We start from the raw sequence: 22,994 nt of genomic DNA on the forward strand, positions 1-22,994 counted from the left end.
TCCTAACATTTATATCTCTTTCCCAGGTTCCAGAACAATACTTCTTCATAAGTAACATGAAATTCCAAAATAACGCTAAAAAACAGGAGACAGTTGGCACCTTTTTTCTTTTTCTTCTCCCTGTGTGTGTTTAGGAAGGACCACTTCTAATTCTTAGCACCCTAAATTGTTCTCTGTTTGAACTACTCCAGAATTCGATGAACTGAAGGACACAGAGGAAGTCTGCCTTCTCTAGATTAGACTGGTTCATCTGCTTGCTTAATGAGTTTATAGCTCACATTTCAGGAGAGCAAATAGCACAAACCTGAGCCAAGTAAAAAAGTTAAAAATGAACAAACAAAAAACTTCTTCAGTGAAAAGTCCCTGAGTTTGGGAATACTTTTCTTCATAACTGGTTTATAACCAAACGTTAGCTTGTAGTTCATAAAATACGGGCATGAATAAAGGGCAGAAAAGTCAAATAAGGACCACACACAAAATTAGCCACTGCTATGAAAAAAGAAAAAACAAAATAGCATTTTCTACTAACATGTCTCACCGAAAAGTGAGATTCCTGCCTTAAGCCAAGTGATGATAAAGTTAATTATCCAAGGATTATTATACCAGGATATTTCCTCTTTAAATATTCTGAGTAACTATAACAAAGGCTGACAATTTGACTGCTTCCAGTTTTTCACTATTATGAACAAGGCTGGAATCCTTATACGTGTTCTCTCCACACACACATGAGTAAGTATTTCTCTAGGACAAATTTTTCTACAAGTAGAATTGCTAGGTCAAAAGACACAATTCCACTTTAAATTTGATGGCAACACTGAGAAAAATGTTTATACCAACTCACAATTCCACCAAGTGTGTATGAAAAAGCACCTTATACCCCACAACTCTGGCAAAATGAAACATTTTATTTCTAAAGATTTGTTGCCAGTTAGGTGGATAAAATAGATTTACCATTGTTCTAGTTTGCATTTCCTTATTTACTGAAATTGAAACACTTTTTCCTATGTTTATTAGCTATTTCTGTTTCCGTGAATCACCTTGTTATATCCTTCACACCTTACAATTTGTTCTTATTTAAGAGCTCTTCATATAGTATAAACATGTATCTATCTGGGGCATGTATGTTACGCAAGATATATGTAGATCCACTCAAACCCTCATTCTCTCCAACAGTTGGTGCTGTCAGTCTTTCTTAATGGTATCTTTTACTGAGGAGTTTTTTTTTGAAGTATAGCTGACTTACAGTATTATATTAGTTTCAGGTGTACAACACAGTGATTCGATATTTTTACAGCTTACACACCATATAAAGTTATTATTACATAGTGGCTATATTCCCCTGTGCTGCATATTACATCCTTGTAACTCATTTATTTTATACATAGTAGTCTGTACCTCTTAATACCCCTCAGCTATCTTGTCCCTCTCCTTGATCTCTGTATCTGTGAGTCTGTTTCTGTTTTGTTATATTCGTTAATGTATTTTATTTTTCAGATTCCATATAAACTGAAAACATACAGTATTTGCCTTTCTCTGTCTGACTTATTTCACTAAGCGTAATAACGTGTAGGTCCCTCCATGTTGTTGCAAATGGCAAAATTTCACTCTTTTATAGCTGAGAAATATTACATTATATCACAGCTTCTTCACCCACTTATCTGTTGATGGATACTTAGGTTGCTTTCATGTCTTGGCTACTATACGTAATGCTGCTATGAACACTGGGATGCATATATCTTTTCAAATTATTTTTTAAAATTTTCTTTGGATATGAAGAGTGGAACTGCTGGATCGTCTGGTAATTCTATTTTTAATTTTTTGAGGAACTTGCATACTGTTTTCCATAGTGGCTGTGCTGAATGGGAGAATGTATTTGCAAATGATATGTCCAATAAGGGGTTAATAATCCAAAATATATAAAGAACTCATACAATTCAATATCAAAAAAACAAACATCCCAATTAAAACATGCACAGAGGATCTAACATTTTTCCAAAGAAGACACACAGATGCCAATAGGCACATGAAGAGATGCTCAGCATTGCTAATCATCAGGGAAATTCAACTCAAAACCACAATGAGACATCACCTTACAATCTGTCAGAATGGTTATTGTCAAAGCCATGTTGGCAAGGATGTGGAGAAAAGGGAACCTTTGTGCACTGTTGGTGGAGACAAAAACCGGTGTAGCCACTATGGAAAACAGTATGGAGATTCCTCAAAAAATTAAGAATAGAACTACCATAGGATCCAGCAATTCCACTCCTAGCTATTTACTGGAAGAAAAAAACCACTAATTAGAAAAGATACATGCACCCCAAATTTCATTGCAGCATTATTTACAATAGCCAAAATATGGAAGTAATCAGAGTGTCCTTTAATAAACTTTTTTTTTTTTTTCTTTTGCTGCACCTTTTGGCTTTGTGGGATCACAGTTCCCCGACCAGGGACTGAAACAGGGCCATGCCAGTGAAAGCCCAGAATCCTAACCACCAGGCCACCAGGGAACTCCCAACTTTTAATCAACTAAGATTCATGAAATCAGGGACCTGATCCAGAACAAAAGAAATAAATACCTCTTCACATATACACTACTAGGGGTTTGGTTTGCTAATATTCATTTAGGATGTTTAAAATACATTTACAAGTGGAAGTAGTTTTCAGTTTTTCTTTCTTTATGCTTCAGAATAGTTTATGTAGCAAAAACACTGTTTACAAACCTGTGCCTTGCGCCTCTTCAGAGTACGGATGATTTAGGGTAGAGATTTTCAATTTCTTCATGCTTTTTGGTTTAATCAGCTTTCCTAAACTCGTTAAGTCAGTTTTGATAATTTAAGTTTTCTTAGAAATTATCATTTTATCTTGAAAGTAAAATTTATCATTGCAAAGCTTTACATAGTACTTTCATACAACTGGTTAAATTTTCATATCTGTGGTCTTTAAATTTGTTTGGATTTTCTATGTAGGTAAGTGTAGTATTGGCAAATAAGGAAAGTTTCACCTCTTCCTTTTCATTTTTTTATACCACTAACCTCTTATTTGTTGGAACGTTGTATTGACTGAGGTTCAAGTACAAGCAGTGAAAGCATGTATCCTTGTCTTGGTCCTTAGTGCTAAAATTAACTTCAATATTAAGTTTGATTTTTAAATTTTTTAAACAGATAACTTATCAGGTTAAGGAAATTGCTTCTCTATTCATTTGGCAAAACTTGCCTGCAAAACTATCTGGGTGTAGAATCTTATTTTGAGTGTTGATTTAATTTCTTTAATAGCTATTGCATTCATTAGTTTTCTAATTCTTCTTGAATCAATTTTGGTAACACACGTAGAAAATGATTCATTTCTTCTAATTGTATAAAAGTATCAGTATAAACCATTCATGATATTCCTTTATGACTTCTAAAGTCTCTATTATTGTATTTATAACTATAGACACTTTTTAAAAAAAAATTTTATTTGTACCTTTCCTCTTTTTTCTTCACTCTTGCCTTGAGATCTGTCTTTGTCTATTTTCCTCACTCTTTCAGAAAACCAGTTTTTGGTTATTTTTTCTATTTAATTATTTTCTGATCTTAACTTTATTTTTTCTACTAAAGATTTACCCTGTAGTTTTTCTTCTAAACTCTTGAGAAAATGCTGAGCTTATTTATTTTCCATCTTACTAATTTTTAAATCAATGCATTAAAGCTGTAAAATTTTCTAAGTACTCTTTCAATGTATTCCAACAGTTTTAATATCTAATACTTTCATTATGGCTATTTAAAAATATTTTGAGTTTCATTGTGATTTCCATCTTTAATGCAGAAGTTACTTAGGAATACGTTTCTGAACATATGGGGTTTTTTAAATTGTTGGTTTCTAATTTAACTGCATTATGATCAGAGGAAATCTGAATGATGTAAAGTCTGGAAATACATTCAGAATTCCTTTAGTTAATACATAATCAATTTTTAAATAAACGTCACATATGTCTTTGAAAGAAATGTGCATTCTCTATTCACTGAAATAGGTATAAACATTACACACCTATGTAATACATGCGTTGCTGAATCAAGCTTGTTAGTTTTATCAAATCTTCTCCATTTTTACTAACTGTTTTCCTGTTTAATGTATTAACTTCAGATTAAAACATATGTTTAGAAACTTCCACTGAATTGTGCACTAGTCAAACCTGGTCAAACTTGGTAACTCCCCCCACAGTCTGCTTTGCTTATGTTTTATGCTGTGTTATTAGGTACACAATGTTGAACCAGGATTTTATCTTCCTAGTGGATTATTCCATTTGTTACTAATACTTTGTGTCTTAAGGTTAATTACAACTGATGTTAACCTTCCTGCACTAGCTCTCTCCTGATCTGTACTTCCATAGCTTATCTTTTCCTATCCTCATTTTTTTTTTTTTTGCGGTATGCGGGCCTCTCACTGTTGTGACCTCTCCCGTTGCAGAGCACAGGCTCCGGAAGCGCAGGCTCAGCGGCCATGGCTCACGGGCCCAGCCGCTCCGCGGCATGTGGGATCCTCCCGGACCGGGTCATGAACCCGTGTCCCCTGCATCGGCAGGCGGACTCGCAACCACTGCGCCGCCAGGGAAGCCCTCCTATCCTCATGTTTTAGACTTTCTGTTGGTGCTGTTTTAGGTATGTTCTTATTAAGCCCATTGGAGAGGAATCATATCAATCAACCAACCAATAAACCTGATTGGATAGTCTATCTTTTAAAGGTTAAGTGAGTTTTTTTGATTGAATAGCTTTTGTCTTTGGGGTGGGGAGTGGGGTTCTCATTTTCCTCCTTTCCTGTATTCTTCTGTATTACTAGGTTTTTGAAGGTTTTTTTTAAAAGTTTCTTTCCCTCTGCTTTGGTTTAATAAAGTCTAAGTAAGAGTATTCAGTGTTTCTATTCTTTCAAATTCTCAAATTCAGTAGAAAAATTTACAACTTTATTTTCACCCATCTGTAACTGAAATTTAACATTTCCTTCACTTATGAATATGTACAACAAACCATGAATAGTTTTTCTTTTTTAAAATAAATTTATTTATTTTTGGCTGCGTTGTGTTTTTGTTGCTGCATGTGGGCTTTCTCTACTTGCGGTGAGGGGGGCTACCCTTCATTGTGGTGCGTGGGCTTCTTATTGCGGTGACTTCTTGTTGCAGAAAATGGGCTCTAGGCATGCGGGCTTCAGTAGTTGTGGCACATGGGCTCAGTAGTTGTGGCTCTCAGGCTCTAGAGCGCAGGCTCAGTAGTTGTGGCGCACGGGCTTAGTTCCTCCGCAGCATGTGGGATCTTCCTGGACCAGGGATCGAACCCGTGTCCCCTGCATTGGCAGGCGGGTTCTTACCACTGCACCACCAGGGAAGTCCCATGAATAGTTTTTATAGTACCTCTCACACTGTCACCAATAGAAATCACAGATAATTTCATCTTATATTTCAGTTTTAATAGAGATCTAGAATAACTATTTACACTCAAAACCACTTTGAAATTATAGTAATTGTTAAAAGCATGGCTTGCTCACTAATACGTTAATAAATAAGCATATATGTACTATCATATTATAAATTTGTAAAAATACCTGATAGCTATATTTCAGGAATAATTGGTTCCCTTTGTAATGCTATGTGTTTTGTTTTATAAATTTGAAAACATTCTGAGAAAGGATCTATAGGTTTCACCAAACTACCAAAGTGTTCGTGGCATAAAAAACGTTAAGAAAAAAAAACCTAATATATTAAAGTGTACAACATCTGTAGTAAACCTGTTCCAACTTGATTTTGTTGGCTGTTTTGGTTAGTATTAAAGTTTTTCAACATTCTAGAAATTTGGGTTGCACACTTTTGTCAAAGAGTTTTGGTGCTGTTTTTATTTTGTTTTTAAAATTTTATCTTCTCCTACGTTCCCCCACGGCATGTTTTGTAGCTACCTCCACTTAGGTCTCCATCCCAAAACCAGTCCTAGGATGGTGGTTCAGAGTAGTAGTATAGACCCGGTCACAGAGTCAGTGGGGACTTAGTTAAATTCCTATTTATTATGGTATGTCTCCTACCTTTCTAAGCTCTCAGCCCCATGAAAGTTCAAGCAGTGGTTAGTAGAAGTTTTTTTCAGCCTCCTTTCTTGAGCAAAATATCCTGACCCTACTCCTTGGCTTCAAGCAGGGAACCAGAATCCAATCCTCTACCTCCTGTGGATAAGGTGGCCTTTGTGGATTTGGGAAGATTTAAAGGGAAGGGATAAAAATGTTTATATATCACCATCTTTAACCAGTTTTATACAGAGAGGTCTAAATATTGTTTGTTCATAGTCGGTAATTTTAGTTTCTCTCTTTTGTCTAGATTTTAATTATTTTAAACTCAGGAATGAATGTTGATTTTGTTTTTACCAAAAAGCTTTAAAACATCTGTCTAGTCTAGGTAATCATATACCTTTTCTGTGACTTGTTAATATGGTAAATTAATATTTCCTAATATTGACTCAATTGTGTGTCTAAATGAGCTGTATTTGATTATGGTATAAATTTCTTTTGAACAATATATTTAAGATATTACACCAATGTTCACAAGTGAAACCTGACTTTCTTTGTGTATTATGTGGGTGTGTCATCTTTTTAAAGTTTGGTATTACCATGTTAATAGTTTCAATAAGAACTAGGACGATTACTAAAATTACTTTCTGATTTTATGAGGCTAGCTGTGTAAATCCAAATTTGTTAACTCCATCCAGAATTTAGGAAATCTTCCCTTAGATGTGGAGCTCACCTCCAATATTGTTCTGCATTTCACTATTTTGCTTGGTTTTTAGCGTAGCTTTGTGAAATCTCAAGGATCCAACACATGATCAGAACCAGATGGCAGGATTCCATGTCACCTCCTTTGTGCTGGCAAGAATTTCCAAGTTTTACATAACTGAGCTGGTAGGCTGCAAATTTAATTTGGGGTTGGATTTTTAGGTTAAAAGAAAAAAAATCTCCAAAAAGTCTAGTTTTATGTTTAAAAAATATTTGGAATCCCTATGGTAAAATATTACTTTGTAAACACATTTGTACTTAGTCATGTTATAAGTAACAGAAAATAGGCATATTGTTCAGATTCCAACACTGGTACTGCTGCAGAAGGATAACCTTAATGGTACATCCTACCAATCCATCAAGCAAGGGCTCATACTTCTCACAGAGGAGTGTTACAGCTTCCACAGAAGCTCAGCTCCAGTGTTCCAAAAGATGTGGCCTGGGGCAGAGAGGAACCAAAGAAAAACATACCATATGTCCCTGTTTTACGGCTGCCACAGAAAAAACGGGATAGACTACAGTTGTGTTCCTCAAGAGACTGGTTTTCTCATTAGTTAATGAATATAAAAAAGGAGCATGGAAAGATTCAAAAATAGGCTAAATTTACAATCTCATTTGTAAAAAATTGTAAAATTAAGGGATATGTCTATGATCTGCAAGGTCTCTTCCAAATCTAAAATTCCATGATCCTTACCTATAAAAATGTAATTAATGAAAGAATGTCAAAGATGCCTTTGCACTGTCTATGACAGGAATGGCATTCTTAACTGTGTCATGGTTCTTTGTTTAGGTACACTATTTTTTTTCCTCCCCTTCAGGCAATTTTTTTTTTTTTCCTAACAGCTTTGATATAATTTCCTTAAGCAAGCAATATCTAGTTCCACTGAATGTTTCCTCCTTAACATCTTACTCCCACAGTTTTTCTCCGCAATTTTAAATGTCTGTAAAATAATCTTAATTTTCCTGATTTATATCATACTTATTCTTAGGATCTTAAACTTATGGTTATTTCCCCTAGAAGTATCTTTCATTTTGTATTCTTAACAAATGTTCTATTGTCTCAGTGCTATGAAAGAAAGAGATTTTTTTAGACACAGTATTTATCCATCATCAGCTTATTTCAAGTTTTATACACGGACGTAGCCTACAATCATGTTTTAACTCCTTATGGTAGAGGACTCTACTAACAAGACCAAGATTATGGATTAGATCTCCAAGTGGATTACTGAGTCCTGTTTATTTGTCTCATGGCCAAAGATTACACTGTTGATCCTAATAAGCTGTTTTGCAAATGTGTACCTTTTGTTAAAAAATTGCCTAGAAGAATACGGATGGCTCAGTGCAAATTCATTACCGCCATTAGAAAATATTCAAAACACATGCCCTAATAAAAGAGGAAGAACGGGTTGCTATTCCTACCCTCAAGATGGTACTGATAAATATAATTTACTATATTTTCTGAAAAATCATCTTTTTATATTACTGCATGTTGAGCAATGATACTTGGAAAATGAATTTATACTTTGTAATAAAATATCATACAATAATACAGGAAGGTATCTGAATTACCTTATAGTAATAATTTCCCCTGGGTTTGCCCTTATGAACCAGCTACAGTTGATTTTGGCAGGATATTCAGAAGGCCAGCCTGGGCTCGTGATTATACCACTTGGTACTTGAATTTGTTCTGGAGTTTCTCCACAAGCTGGAAGATAGTCAAAGCAATCTTAGCTAATTATTATACTTTAAAACAAAGCATTAAGTAAATCAGTATTTATTTAAAAAGAAAACTTCAGACATCAAATCATATACAATAAAATATAGTATTGCCGACCTTAAAAAGCTTTTATTATTCTGATGAAATTATTTTATTTTCTTCCCTTTTAGTCAAAGTATCTTATTCTAATTAAATACAACGTTTTAGGGAGGTGTGGAAATTTTCAAATTGGATCTTTGAATAACATTAAAATTGTTAAATTGCTAGCGTTAGCCATGGAGATCAGCTGATCCATCTATCTTTTTTCAAAATTCACTTTTAAATTTATTTTATTATAAACCAGCTAAAGTTCAACTTTACTGAACTACTTTTTGGACACTTTAAATTAAAAAAAAATCAGATAAATAGTATTCTGAACAAAATAATTAAAGGAAAGCACATATAAACATTAACAGTAAGATGCTGGGTTGTTAAGAAGTTAGTGGATGATTGGATAAAGGCAGCAAAACATTACTTCAAAATTACTTCAAAGCAGTTCTTTAATTCATTCCATGAATACTTCGAAACTTTATTACAGGGTCATAAATGATTCCTAAATTATTTTAAAAATAAAGGCTTGAAATAGTCAGTGATTAAAGTAGCATGATGTGGTTAGATATCTAAATATCCTAGAACAGAGAATAAATTTAAACTACTACCAACACTTTCCCTGTATTATTCTCCTTTCATTACCTTGAACTCTCACAGTTCACATTTTACCAATCCAGAATTCAGCTGATAATCTGACAATTTATTCTCCCTTAATTTGTAAAAGAGTCACTGGTTACAAGAAAATGCAATGAATGTTTAAACCTTCAGGAAAATGTAAAATCTTGGAACCTCTTATCTGATACAATTTTGACAAACTGGATTAGCTTATTTTTAAAGTAAGAGCAGATTAGAAGGAGCAAATTAGAAGTGGGGAGAGCAGCTGCCAAAACGACCATTGTGTGTGTGTGTGTGTGTGTGTGTGTGTCTGTGTGTGTAACAGAGGTTATAGTCTGCTCAACTTAGGGTAATTATGCTAGAAAGTAATTTTACAAAGTTTGTATCCATAATGATCAAAATAAAAGCAAGCTATACTGCTCAAAGAGTCAACACTTATTTCTATAGAATAACCCATTCCCTGAAAAAAACATGCAATCGAGGTTTTAAACCTCTGCAGGCTCATGCCTAAAATGTGTCTAGTCTGGAATTAGGGTATACCGCCAAAGGGATCTTGATTTTAATCACTTTTCAAACACAGAGATTCATGGCATAAAACACAAGGATATAACATTTCAAGAGCCTAAGCATACATCTTATTGCCCACACACAAAGCTTCCAATTTTTTTTTGTTAAATTTCATTAAAAGTAAAATTTCCCTTACAAAAAAGTGTAATTTGATACTTTAGAAAAAGACTAAATTTATCCAAATGTCATTCTATTTTGGGCTTATTAACACTGAAGTGCCAGAGTTTTGCTTCCAACCTTGTTCTAATGAGTTATTATCACAATAATTAATGAAAAGATGCCTAAATCATTTATAAGACCTTTTTTCTTTCTTTACCTCCTCTTGCCAAAGCATTTTGTAGCAGCATACTGAACAAATTCTTAAGTTCATGAAGATACAAACATACAAATAAACTGGCAAAAACTATGATCATCTCTCCCCCAGGATGTAAAAAACTGTTCATTTTCATTAAAAGATTCATTTACATTAAAGAGAATAATACAATTTTGAGTTAAACTGTTTAACTTACAAGTGTAACACTGTAAATGGCATATAAGTACTGAAATACTTATTAGCTGATCTAACAGCAGTGAGACACATCCAAAAACTGGGTGGGAATAATCTATGACAAAGCAAACAACTCTTAACCTTTAAATAAATGGAGATGGAGAGACTAATTATAGGGAAAAACTAGAAATAATTTTATTATGTTTTGCTTAACTTTTTTTCCCCCAAACATCTGAGAAACCCATAGGTGGTGCTCTTATACCAAAGACTAAAGAAATTATGATCTGGTATGGATGCTCACAAATACTGTTGTGAGTATTTTCACACAATTGCCAAAGGATAAGACACACCACTCATAAAAAAGAGTGGTTATTTTAAGATTCAGTATTTTACATTTCTAATTCACTTAGTACTTTTATAACATTATTTAAAAATATTAATGATTCTCACCAATCAAAAACAAAATTATTTTCTCTTAATGGGTTATGAATATATATTTTGCTTAAATTTTGCAACACGACTGAGTTTGGCATTTTGTTTTAGATCCAGCCAATGGCTTTTTATCAACATTTTTATACGTACAATATTAATACACTGGGCATGTAGATTAATATACTCTAGCAGAACCATAACTTATTCCCTTTTATATATGAGAAAGAATAAATCCAAATGCTCAGTGTGATCAACATTAAAAATCATAAAAAAATTTCCCTCCCTTTTGAGCTTAGAGTTTGCCTACATATACTGGCAGATTTGGAATCAGGAGACCTAGATGCCATCTGTTCTATCTGCCACTATTAGCTTTGCCACAGAATAAACGACTAAACCTTTTTAAGACTTGGTTTCCTCATGTGTTAAAATAAGGAGTTGCTGTTTGGATATCTCAAAGGTCTATTTCAGCCCTAAATTATGGCCCCCCTCATCATATTTCCACTAGATTTCTGATACTTATCAGGATGCACTGATACATTTTTTTCACATTTCATCACTTTGCATTTTCTCTTTGACCCACTGAGATCACACTTCCAATTCTTACCTTTACCCCTTAAGAACTGTGTTAGCAAGCAAAGGCCATCACTGAGCTCACCACCAAATCAAATGTACCCTCACTCCCAGTGGTACCTGATCTCTCCAGAGCACCTGACAGTGAATTTTTTCCTCTTGATACTGTACTACCTTGACTTTGCTGACATCACTCTTCTGGTTCTTCTAACTCAGACTATTCAGTGTTAGTTCTCTAGCACTAGATCCTTCTTCAGAGAGCTCCTGATGTACTGGTGTACGTGGTTCATGCCCAAGCCTTCTACTCTTCTTACTCTCTATGGAAGATCTCATTCACTCCTACATTTCCACTATGATCTATAGTTCATGAGTTGAAAAATCTTTAACCCAGAGATTTTGCATAATCAAGGGCTCACTGGACATTCCAACCTCAAATTCAACGTGATCAGAACTGTGTGTTTCTCAAATCCTTCTCTTTATTCTATATTCTGAACGGTTATTATCTTAGGCATCATATTTGGCAAAAGGAATAGTCATTTCACCTATTTCAAGTAAAAAGGAAACTTACTTTAAGAATACCACAAGCAATCTCAAGGATTTTTTAAGCACAAGAAATAAAGCTCACAGCAGCTAAAACTAGAAATCTCAAAGTCAGAACCTGAGGCTGCCTTCACCACCTCTTAAATCAAGGCTTGCTTTATCTCCTATACATCTGCCCCAATCTTCCAACTGGCTTTCTGAGTCCTCTATTTCTCCATTATTTCAGTATCTCATAATGATTTCCCATTCCCAACTTACAACAACACTTCAGCTTAACTATCTACCATCAACTGTAATTTCACTGTTTTCTTATTTTGTTATATTTATACTATTATTCATTTCATATTATACCCTTTTCCATAAAGGATTTGAGGTGACTTATTATTGCAATCAGTTTTTTTTTGTTTTTTTGCGGTACGCGGGCCTCTCACTGTTGTGGCCTCTCCCGTTGTGGAGCACAGGCTCCGGACGCGCAGGCTCAGCGGCCACGGCTTACGGGGCTAGCCGCTCCGCGGCATGCAGGACCCTCCCGGACCGGGACACAAACCCGTGTCCCCTGCATCGGCAGGGGGACTCTCAACCACTGCGGCACCAGGGAAGCCCCGCGATCAGTTTGATAATACTTAAGCATCCACTTCCTCAAAAAACTGCCTACCACAAAGAGTGCTGCAAGAATTAAATACAATTATTTTGGTAAAGGAATTAGCACACCGCTTGGATTACAGCAAGTTGTTAATAAATAACGTCACAAGATATGCCAAATCAGATTGGTTGGCAGTAATGCCTGGAATGAGGTACTGAGATGATTGCTAAGGCAGTGTTCAGGCTAAATGGGAAAGAGGGCAGTGACTGTTCATTTAATATGTGCTGGGCACCATTACACTCTTGAAAGAATGGGAAATTATACCACAATTAACTGGTTATCTGACATGGGTTGGGATACATACTCACAAAACGTTGCTTTATGGAATGAATTTCTTTTTGCTCTAAAGAAAATTTTTATTTGGTTCTGCTAGTTTGAACCTCATCTTTCTAGATTTTGACTATACTCCAATTTAGGATGTACCAAACCTGACCTTCTCTTACCTCCATTTATTCTAGCTGTATCTTCTCTATTGTTTACACATAGTTATTTTATCAATAGCTACTGTCTGGTTATTTCTTCAACAGAGTTAGTTTATATGTAATTGGCAAATAGAGGAATCTTGTCAGTATAATGCAAAGTTGTGAAAGATCTTATTCCCAGCATATTAATGATTTGAAGTAACCAGGGGCAGGAGAAAACCCCTACAGAAGCACCTTCCTTTACTGCAAGAAGTGGTTACTTTTACTGGTTTAAAGAATTACTTGACTTTTCTTTATATTAAGCTATCTTGGGAGCCTGCAAGTATAGACGGAGATGTGAACACCTTTCCCCACTATCAAAATAAAATAAAACAAAACACCTTAATTGATGAAGGGTATCTCCGAAATATGTTTTTAGTTTTGATTAAACTGGTCTCCACTAGAAGCAAATACCTTCAAGGAGGAAGTATGAACTCCAGAGTACATGGTTGCAAAGTATGGACTGGGTCTAGGTGTAAACGTCAGAAGATATCTGTGCCGCCATCTGGATCGATATTTTACCTGGTAGGGCTATACTTAAAAAGTTATACAGCTGGAAGCAATCTGTACCAACACTACCTTTCTCATAAGCACTGTTAAGTTTAGTGTTCACTTTTGCAGAATGTGAGATTTTCCAGGAACACACACGTGGCATTATGGCAGGAATGACTGTATTTTAGTCTTTGTTCATTTTGCTTCCTTAATATATCTCTTAATAACCGGTATCAACTTTTTGTTCTCAGAACACAAATATCTACCAAAAAAAAATCTATTTAATTTACTTTAGTCAGTATCTTTTGATATAAACAAATGCTCATGTATTTTGGATGATGATGATGATATGTAACTCTACTTTTAATAAATTTCCCATAACTCCAGAAACAGAAGCTCCCAAATTAAAAGGGTCCTAAACATTCATTCAAAAAAGGTAGCAACTTTCAACTTGGATAGAGACTTCTTCACAGGAGAATGCAGTGATTAGGTTATCTGATTAGTCCCCAAAAGGTTATTTCACTTGTAGTGAATCTAGTGTACAGGACATTTGGAATGAAAAATAAAAGAAAATGGCATTATTACAATGCTACTGGTTAAAATGTACTAAAAAGCTAAACTAAATATATACAGTTTTAAATTTACCATGTATGTTCTCAATTAAGAAAAGGACAATTAACTGAAGAATAAATAGGTAGAGATTCTCTGATGGAGTTCTTAATAAGATTTTGATAATTTCCGGGTTTAAAACACAAAGATCCCACTGTATAGTTTAGAAAATAGGATAAAACTGATTGAGAAACACTCAAGACTTCTTCATGTTTATTCTGATACTTGTTCAATAGTCCTACAGAAAAGCAAATAACTATGGTTTTCAAACTAGATTAGTACATCATACCTATTATCTTTAAAGCAACCATTTAAAAAATATAAACTGGTCCAACAACCTCTACTTTAGAGGCTACATGGGAGAGAAGAGGGTAACTTCAAAGTAACGTCGAATAAACTGCCCTTCAATTTGAGATTTCATGGTTTTTAAAGCTTGAAGAAAAGAGGCACGCAAGGAAATTTATGGTTAGAAATGAGCTACTTTTAAATGAAAAAGTACAATTTCCTGTTCCACACATGAAGAATTGGGTTTCTTTTCAAAACCGACAAGGGTTGTTGGCATTTTATGACTAAAAGGGACCTGAAATCTTTGTGCCTTTGGTTTTAACAAACCACAAAACTGAAATGTAAGTAAAAATCAGCTATGTTTACTGACCACCTTAAGTACATAAGATACAATACGAAAAGCACAAAAGAGGGGCTAAGAGGGGCTTCCCTGGTGGCGCAGTGGTTGAGAGTCTGCCTGCCGATGCAGGGGACATGGGTTCGTGCCCCGGTCCGGGAAGATCCTACATGCTGCGGAGCGGCTGGGCCCATGAGCCATGGCCGCTGAGGCTGCGCGTCCGGAGCCTGTGCTCCGCAACTGGAGAGGCCACAGCAGTGAGAGGCCTGCGTACCGCAAAAAAAAAAAAAAAAAAGGCACAAAAGAAGAGAATGAAGAAAATTAATGCTCTCATGGACATTGAAGAAGAAATCATTTTGTAGAAATGATTTATGCTTACTAACTGAATCCAAGAAACATATAAACAGGTATGAGAACATACAAGACAATATGATCCTAAATGATATAATGCATAAATTTAAAGCAATGCATCATAGGGCATGGGGTATTATTAAACAGAAAAAATAAGTCCTACATTTGGGCCTGCATTATGTAAGTCAAGTTTACTCGACTATTAACATAGTATTTCCTTCATTGAAAAGAAGTAAAAAGAGCACATTCCAAATTAGAAGAATTTAATGACTCAATTCTATAGATACCAGTTAAGGCAAGATAGCCTACTGCTAAAAGAAGTGATATGATACAAATATTCTGTGAAGATTACTTTGCTGTACTGTAACCTGTGGGAAGGGAAACTGGTGAGGCAAAGAGATCAGCTAAGAAGCAAATACAGAAGCTCCACTACTTGTAAAATTTTACTTTATGAAAGTTTCAGTACGAAACAAAAGAACGCTCACCCTGTTCACAAGTGAAGGACAGCATTTAGAGTCAACAGTGGTCACTATCATTTGGCCATCTCGTTTTTCAGAGTATACAGTGTTTTATAAATACTAACTCCATTTTGACTGTTAAATACAAAAGCAATTCCACATGTTGAAAATACAAATAAGAAGGGTTTAATTCCAATGGAAATAAATGAAATTAATAAAATACCATCTTCAAAATGATAAATTAGTGAGCAAATGGTGACTGTTGGACAGCCATGTGGGATGAGAGTACGAATGAGTCTGAGGGTAATAAGTGAATCAGGCAATAAATGGAAAATGCTGTGCCTATGTAAGCAATAAAAGGCACCGAGACACGGGAAAATTAAAATGTATAGTTAGATGATTAGTATGGAAAGCAGACAGCAATTTAGGAGAAGGGCACCAGTTTGAAAACTTATGGCTAAGTATGGTGCACAGTGCTGAAGATGAGATTTTTGTTGCAAGTCAGAAGCTTATGGTTCACAAGTTCAAGGCCCATGAGTATACTCAAAGTGAGGCGTGTGTGGTCAGGTCTGTGGGTCCCATGGCTGATGATAATGTTATTGCCTATCAGGTACTTCCTTTTCTTGTGTCTTTTCGCATTTAATTCTTACTACTATTAGTCCTATTTAACCAATGAGGAAAAAATGGAGGCACAGAGAAATTATTTTCCTAAGGTCAGAAAAGTGTCACAGCTGGGATTGGAACCCAGGCAGTAGGCTTCAGAGCTGCACTCTTAACCACTAAGACACACTACTGCCCACTAGGGAGCTCCCTATGACACCTGGAATAATTATCAGGGGGTGGGCGGAAAGCTGCCTCAACAGGATTTCAACAAAGATAAAAACGGTCTGTTTTGGTAAAAAATGTCTTGGTCCTATATTAATGTGGAGAGAAAAGGTATAGGATCTATGATAACACAGAGAAAGAGGGTGTACTTAGATTTAAAGCTTCTAAAGACTGATTCCTATTTGCTATAAATCTATATGGGGACTGCAGGCAGGAGGAAACTGCTTCTTAGTCTCTTTGGAATTAAAAAAATGACTTGGTAAACAAGATTCTAGAACTTTTTAATAATAAAACGTACATATATACATTAACTATAGGTTAGCTGATTAGGGAATGGGGCAGAATAGAAGCAATAAGGGTATGCAGTGAATGCTGAGGGAGCTATTTCAAAGGAAAGAGAAACAGAGAAGAGGAAAGTAGAGAAGGCTGGGTGATTAATGAAAAGTAGTTGTATTCTTAAAGATACTTAATACTGGACAGATTGGTCAGAGTTTACAAAGCAAGCATACTTAGTATGAAGGCCGTGGGTCACTGACAACATAGGGCAAGTACCAAGTGAGTATCAGAATCTGCAAGATGAATGACGTGGAAGTACAAGAGTGGTCCTTTGGCAGGCTGTGCCCCGTATGACACAGCTCAGCCCTCAACTCAACAGGGAACCAAAGATGTCCTGGCCAGGAAGAAACTCCTTCAGTTTGAAAATCCCCTTCTTGCAACTTGACTGGGTTTTTTTTTTTTTTTTTTGGCGGTACGCGGGCCTCTCTCACTGTTGTGGCCTCTCCCGTTGCGGAGCACAGGCTCCGGACGCGCAGGCTCAGCGGCCATGGCTCACGGGCCCAGCCGCTCCGCGGCATGTGGGACCTTCCCGGACCCGGGCACGAACCCGCGTCCCCTGCATCGGCAGGCGGACTCTCAACCACTGCGCCACCAGGGAAGCCCTTGACTGGGTTTGTTGCTCGTGCTTAGCATCTTGATTTCTTTGACTCCTTTAATAGCTGAGCTGTCATAATGGAAATGTCAGAACAGTCAACACACTAAGGATGGACTGAGCCGGAAGGAGAGAGAGGCTGGACGTGATACTATACCTGAGAATTACTCCAAATTTCATTCTAATTTTTTCAAGAAGTCAGCAAACTGAACTTTTCTTTTTAGGGAAATAAGTAGTAGCACTCTAACAGCAATATTTACTAGTCTAAGATGAGAAAGCTTTTAATTATCATTTAAAAGGTAAGAATCAGGGGGCACCTTCAAGATGGCGGAAGAGTAAGACGTGGAGATCACCTTCCTCCCCATAAACACATCAAAACTACACCTACATGTGGAACAACTCCTACTGAAACCTACTGAACACTGACAGAAGACCTCAGACCTCCCAAAAGGCAAGAAACTCCCCACGTACCTGGGTAGGGCAAAAGAGAAAAGGAAAAAGAGAGACAAAAGAATAGGGATGAGACCTGCACCTCTGAGAGGGAGCTGTGAAGTAGGAAAAGTTTCCACACACTAGGAAGCCCCTTCATGGGCAGAGACGGGGGGGTGGCGGGGGGCGTAAACTTTGGAGCCACGGAGGAGAGCACAGCAACAGGGGTGCGGAGGGCAAAGTGGAGAGATTCCCGCACAGAGGATCGGTGCCAACCGGCACTCACCAGCCCGAGAGGCTTGTCTGCTCACCCACCGGGGTGGGTGGGGGCTGGGAGCTGAGGCTCGGGCTTCGGTTGGATCCCAGGGAGAGGACTGGAGTTGGTGGCGTGAACACAGCCTGAAGGGGGGCTAGTGTGCCACAGCTAGCCGGGAGGGAGTCCAGGAAAAAGTCTGGACCAGCCTAAGAGGCAAGAGACCATTGTTTTGGGGTGCTCGAGGAGAGGGGATTCAGAGCACTGCCTAAACGAGCTCCAGAGACGGGTACAAGCCACAGCTATCAGCGTGGACCCCAGACACAGGCATGAGACGCTAAGGCTGCTGCTGCAGCTACCAAGAAGCCTGTGTGCAAGCACAGGTCACTATCCACACCTCCCCTCCCGGGAGCCTGTGCACCCCGCCACTGCCAGGGTCCCGTGATCCAGGGACAACTTCCCTGGGAGAACTGACGGCACTCAGGCTGTTGCAACGTCATACCGGCCTCTGCCCCGCATTCCATACCCCTTCCTCCCCTGCGGCCTGAGTGAGCCAGAGCCCCCTAATCAGCTGCTCCTGTAACCCTGTCCTGTCTGGGCGGGAACAGATGCCCTCAGGCGACCTACACACAGAGGCGGGTCCAAATCCAAAGCTGAACCCCAGGAGCTGTGCGAGCAAAGAAGAGAAAGGGAAATCTCTCCCAGCAGCCTCAGGAGCAGCGGATTAAATCTCCACAATCAACTTGATGTACCCTGCATCTGTGGAATACATGAATAGACAACGAATCATCCCAAATCGAGGCGGTGGACGTTGGGAGCAACAGTAGACTTGGGGTTTGCTTTCCGTATCTAATTTGTTTCTGGTTTTATGTCTATCTTAGTTTAGTATTTAGAGCTTATTAGCACTGGTAGATTTGTTTATTGATTTGGTTGCTCTCTTCTTTTAATTTTATATTTATATATTTTTTCTTCCTTTTTCTCTTTTTGTGAGTGTGTATACTTCTTTGTGTGATTTTGTCTGTACAGCTACGCTTTTGCCATTTGTCCTAGGGTACTCACTGTCCTTTTTTTTCTTTTTTTTTAGTATAGTTTTTAGCGTTTGTTATCATTGGTGGATCTGCTTTTTGGTTTGGTTGCTCTCTTCTTTCTCTTTTTTTAATTACTTTTTTATTTTTACTAACTTTTTTCTATTTTAATAACTGTATTTTATTCTTTCTTTCTTTCTTTCTTTTTCTCCCTTTTCTTCTGAGCCATGTGGCTGACAGGGTCTTGGTGCTCTGGCCGGGTGTCAGGCCTGAGCCTCTGAGGTGGGAGAGCCGAGTGCTGGACATTGGTCCACCAGAGACCTCCCGGCTCCACACCAAATGGCAAAAGCTCTCCCAGAGATCTGCATCTCAATGCTAAGACCCAGCTCCACTCAACGACCAGCAAGATACACTGCTGGACACCCTATGCCAAACAACTAGCAAGACAGGAACACAACCCCACCCTTAGCAGAGAGGCTGCCTAAAATCATAAGGTCACAGACACCCGAAAACACACCACCAGACGTGGACCTGCCCACCAGAAAGACAAGACCCAACCTCATCCACCAGAACACAGGCATCAGTCCCCTCCACCAGGAAGCCTACACAACCCACTGAACCAACCTTAGCCACTGGGGATAGAGAACAAAAACAACGGGAACTACGAACCTGCAGCCTGCAAAAAGGAGACCCCAAACACAGTAAGTTAAGCAAAATGAGAAGTCAGAGAAATACACAGCAGATGAAGGAGCAAGGTAAAAACCCACCAGACCAAACAAATGAAGATGAAATAGGCAGTCTACCTGAAAAATAATTCAGAGTAATGATAGTAAAGATGATCCAAAATCTTGGAAACAGAATGGAGAAAATACAAGAAACGTTTCACAAGGACCTAGAAGATCTAAAGAGCAAACAAACAATGATGAACAACACAATAAATGAAATTTAAAATTCTCTAGAAGGAATCAATAGCAGAAAAAATGAGGCAGAAGAACAGATAAGTGACCTGGAAGATAAAATAGTGGAAATAACTACCACAGAGCAGAATAAAGAAAAAAGAATGAAAAGAACTGAGGACAGTCTCAGAGACCTCTGGGACAACATTAAACACACCAACATTCGAATTATAGGGGTCCCAGAAGAAGAGAAAAAAAAGGGACTGAGAAAATATTTGAAGAGATTATAGTTGAAAACTTCCCTAATATGGGAAAGGAAATAATCAACTCCAGGAAGCACAGAGAGTCCCATACAGGATAAATCCAAGGAGAAACACCAAGACACATATTAATCAAACTGTCAAAAATTAAATACACAGAAAAAATATTAAAAGCAGCAAGGGAAAGCAACAATTAACATACAAGTGAATCCAGATAAGGTTAACAGCTGATCTTTCAGCAGAAACTCTGCAAGCCAGAAAGGAGTGGCAGGACATATTTTAAAGTGATGAAAGGGAAAAACCTACAACCAAGATTACTCTACCCAGCAAGGATCTCATTCAGATTTGATGGAGAAATTAATACCTTTACAGATATGCAAAAGCTAAGAGAATTCAGCACCACCAAACCAGCTCTACAACAAATGCTAAAGGAACTTCTCGAGGCAGGAAACACTAGAGAAGGAAAAGACTTACAATAACAAACCCAGAACAATTAAGAAAATGGTAATAGGTACATACATATCGATAACTACCTTTAATGTAAATGGACTAAATGCTCCCACCAAAAGACACAGACTGGCTGAATGGATATAAAAACAAGACCTGTACATATGCTGTCTACAAGAGACCCACTTCAGACCTAGGGACACATACGGACTGAAAGTGAGGGGATGGAAAAAGATATTCCATGCAAATGGAAATCAAAAGAAAGCAGGAACAGCAATTCTCAATTCTCATATCAGACAAAGCAGACTTTAAAACAAAGACTATTACAAGAGACAAAGAAGGACACTACGTAATGATCAAGGGATCAATCCAAGAAGATATAACAATTGTAAATATTTATGCACCCAACATAGGAGCACCTCAGTACATAAGGCAAATGCTAACAGACATAGAAGGGGAAATCGACAGTAACACAATCACAGTAGGGGAGTTTAACACCCCACTTTCATGGATGGATGATGGACAGATCATCCAAAATGAAAATAAATAAGGAGACACAAGCTTTAAATGATACACTAAACAAGATGGACTTAATTGATATTTATAGGACATTCCATCCAAAAACAGCAGATTACACTTTCTTCTCAAGCGCTCATGGAACATTCTCCAGAATAGATCATATCTTGGGTCACAAATCAAGCCTTGGTAAATTTAAGAAAACTGAAATTGTATCAAGTATCTTTTCTGACCACAACGCTATGAGACTAGATATCAATTACAGGAAAAGGTCTGTAAAAAATACAAACACATGGAGGCTAAACAACACACTACTAAATAACCAAGAGATCACTGAAGAAATCAAAGAGGAAATAAAAAAATTCTAGAAATAAATGACAATGAAAACAAGATGACCCAAAAAACTACGGGATTGCAGCAAGAGCAGTTCTAAGAGGGAAGTTTATAGCAATACAATCGTACCTCAAGAAACAAGACATACCTCAAATAAACAACCTTATCTTACACTAAAAGCAATTAGAGAAAGAATTAAAAAAAACCCCAAAGTTAGCAGAAGGAAAGAAATCATAAAGATCTGATCAGAAATAAAAAGAAATGAAGGAAATGAGAGCAAAGATCAATAAAACTAAATGCTGGTTCTTTGAGAAGATAAACAAAATTGATAAACCATTAGCCAGACTCATCAAGAAAAATAGGAAGACTCCAATCAATAGAATTAGAAATGAAAAAGGAGAAGTAACAACTTATAATGCAGAAATACAAAGGGTCATAAGAGATTACTACAAGCAACTCTATGCCAATAAAATGGTGGACAACCTGGAATAAATGGACAAATTCTTAGAAAAGCACAACCTTACGAGACTGAACCAGGAAGAAACAGAAAATATAAACAGACCAATCACAAGCACTGAAACTGAAACTGAAACTGATTAAAAATCTTCCAACAAACAAAAGCCCAGGAACAGATGGCCTCACAGGCCAATTCTATCAAACATTTAGAGAAGAGCTAACACCTATCCTTCTCAAACTCTTCCAAAATATAGCAGAGTGGGGAACACTCCCAAACTTGTCCTGTGAGGCCACCATCACCCTGATACCAAAACCAGACAAAGATGCCACAAAAAAAGAAAACTACAGGCCAATATCACTGATGAACATAGATGCAAAAATCCTCAACAAAATACTAGCAAACAGAATTCAACAGCACATTAAAAGGATCATACACCATGATCAAGTGGGGTTTATCCCAGGAATGCAAGGATTCTTCAATATATGCAAATCAATTAATGTGATAAACCATATTAACAAATTGAAGGAGAAAAACCATATGATCATCTCAAAAGATGCAGAAAAAGCTTTGGACAATATTCAACACCCATTTATGATAAAAACCCTCCAGAAAGTAGGCACAGAGGGAACTTACCTCAACATAATAAAGGCCATATATGAGAAACCCACAGCCAGCATCATTCTCAATGGTGAAAACTGAAAGCATTTCCACTAAGACCAGGAACAAGACAAGGTTGCCCACTCTCACCACTCTTATTCAACATAGTTTTGGAAGTTTTAGCCACAGCAGAGAAGAAAAAGAAATAAAAGGAATCCAAATTGGAAAAGAAGAAGTAAAATTGTCACTGTTTGCAGATGACATGATACTACACATAGAGAATCCTAAAGATGCTACCAGAAAACTACTAGAGCTAATCAATGAATTTGGTAAAGTTTCAGGACACAAAATTAATGCACAGAAATCTCTTGCATTCCTATACACTAATGATGAAAAATCTGAAAGAGAAATTATGGACACACTCCCATTTACCACTGTAACAAAAAGAATAAAATACCTAGGTATAAACCTACCTAAGGAGACAAAAGACCTATATGCAGAAAGCTATAAGACACTGATGAAAGAAATTAAAGATGATACAAACAGATGGAGAGATCCACGTGCTTGGATTGGAAGAATCAACACTGTGAAAAT

General features: G+C 37.1%; 1 protein-coding gene across 2 annotated transcripts in view; it reads right to left on the minus strand.

Annotated features, from left to right (window-relative positions):
- Positions 1–22,994, minus strand: part of LRP12 (LDL receptor related protein 12) — an 83,953-nt gene that overhangs the window by 11,399 nt on the left and 49,560 nt on the right. For both annotated transcript variants that reach the window (XM_065895193.1, XM_065895194.1), the window contains one exon: positions 8,350–8,485. In XM_065895193.1, coding sequence (XP_065751265.1) covers positions 8,350–8,485 — 136 coding nt within the window. The remainder of the gene's footprint in view (positions 1–8,349; positions 8,486–22,994) is intronic.

Source organism: Phocoena phocoena, chromosome 17 (genome assembly GCF_963924675.1).
Source record: "Phocoena phocoena chromosome 17, mPhoPho1.1, whole genome shotgun sequence".
NCBI lineage: Eukaryota > Metazoa > Chordata > Mammalia > Artiodactyla > Phocoenidae > Phocoena > Phocoena phocoena.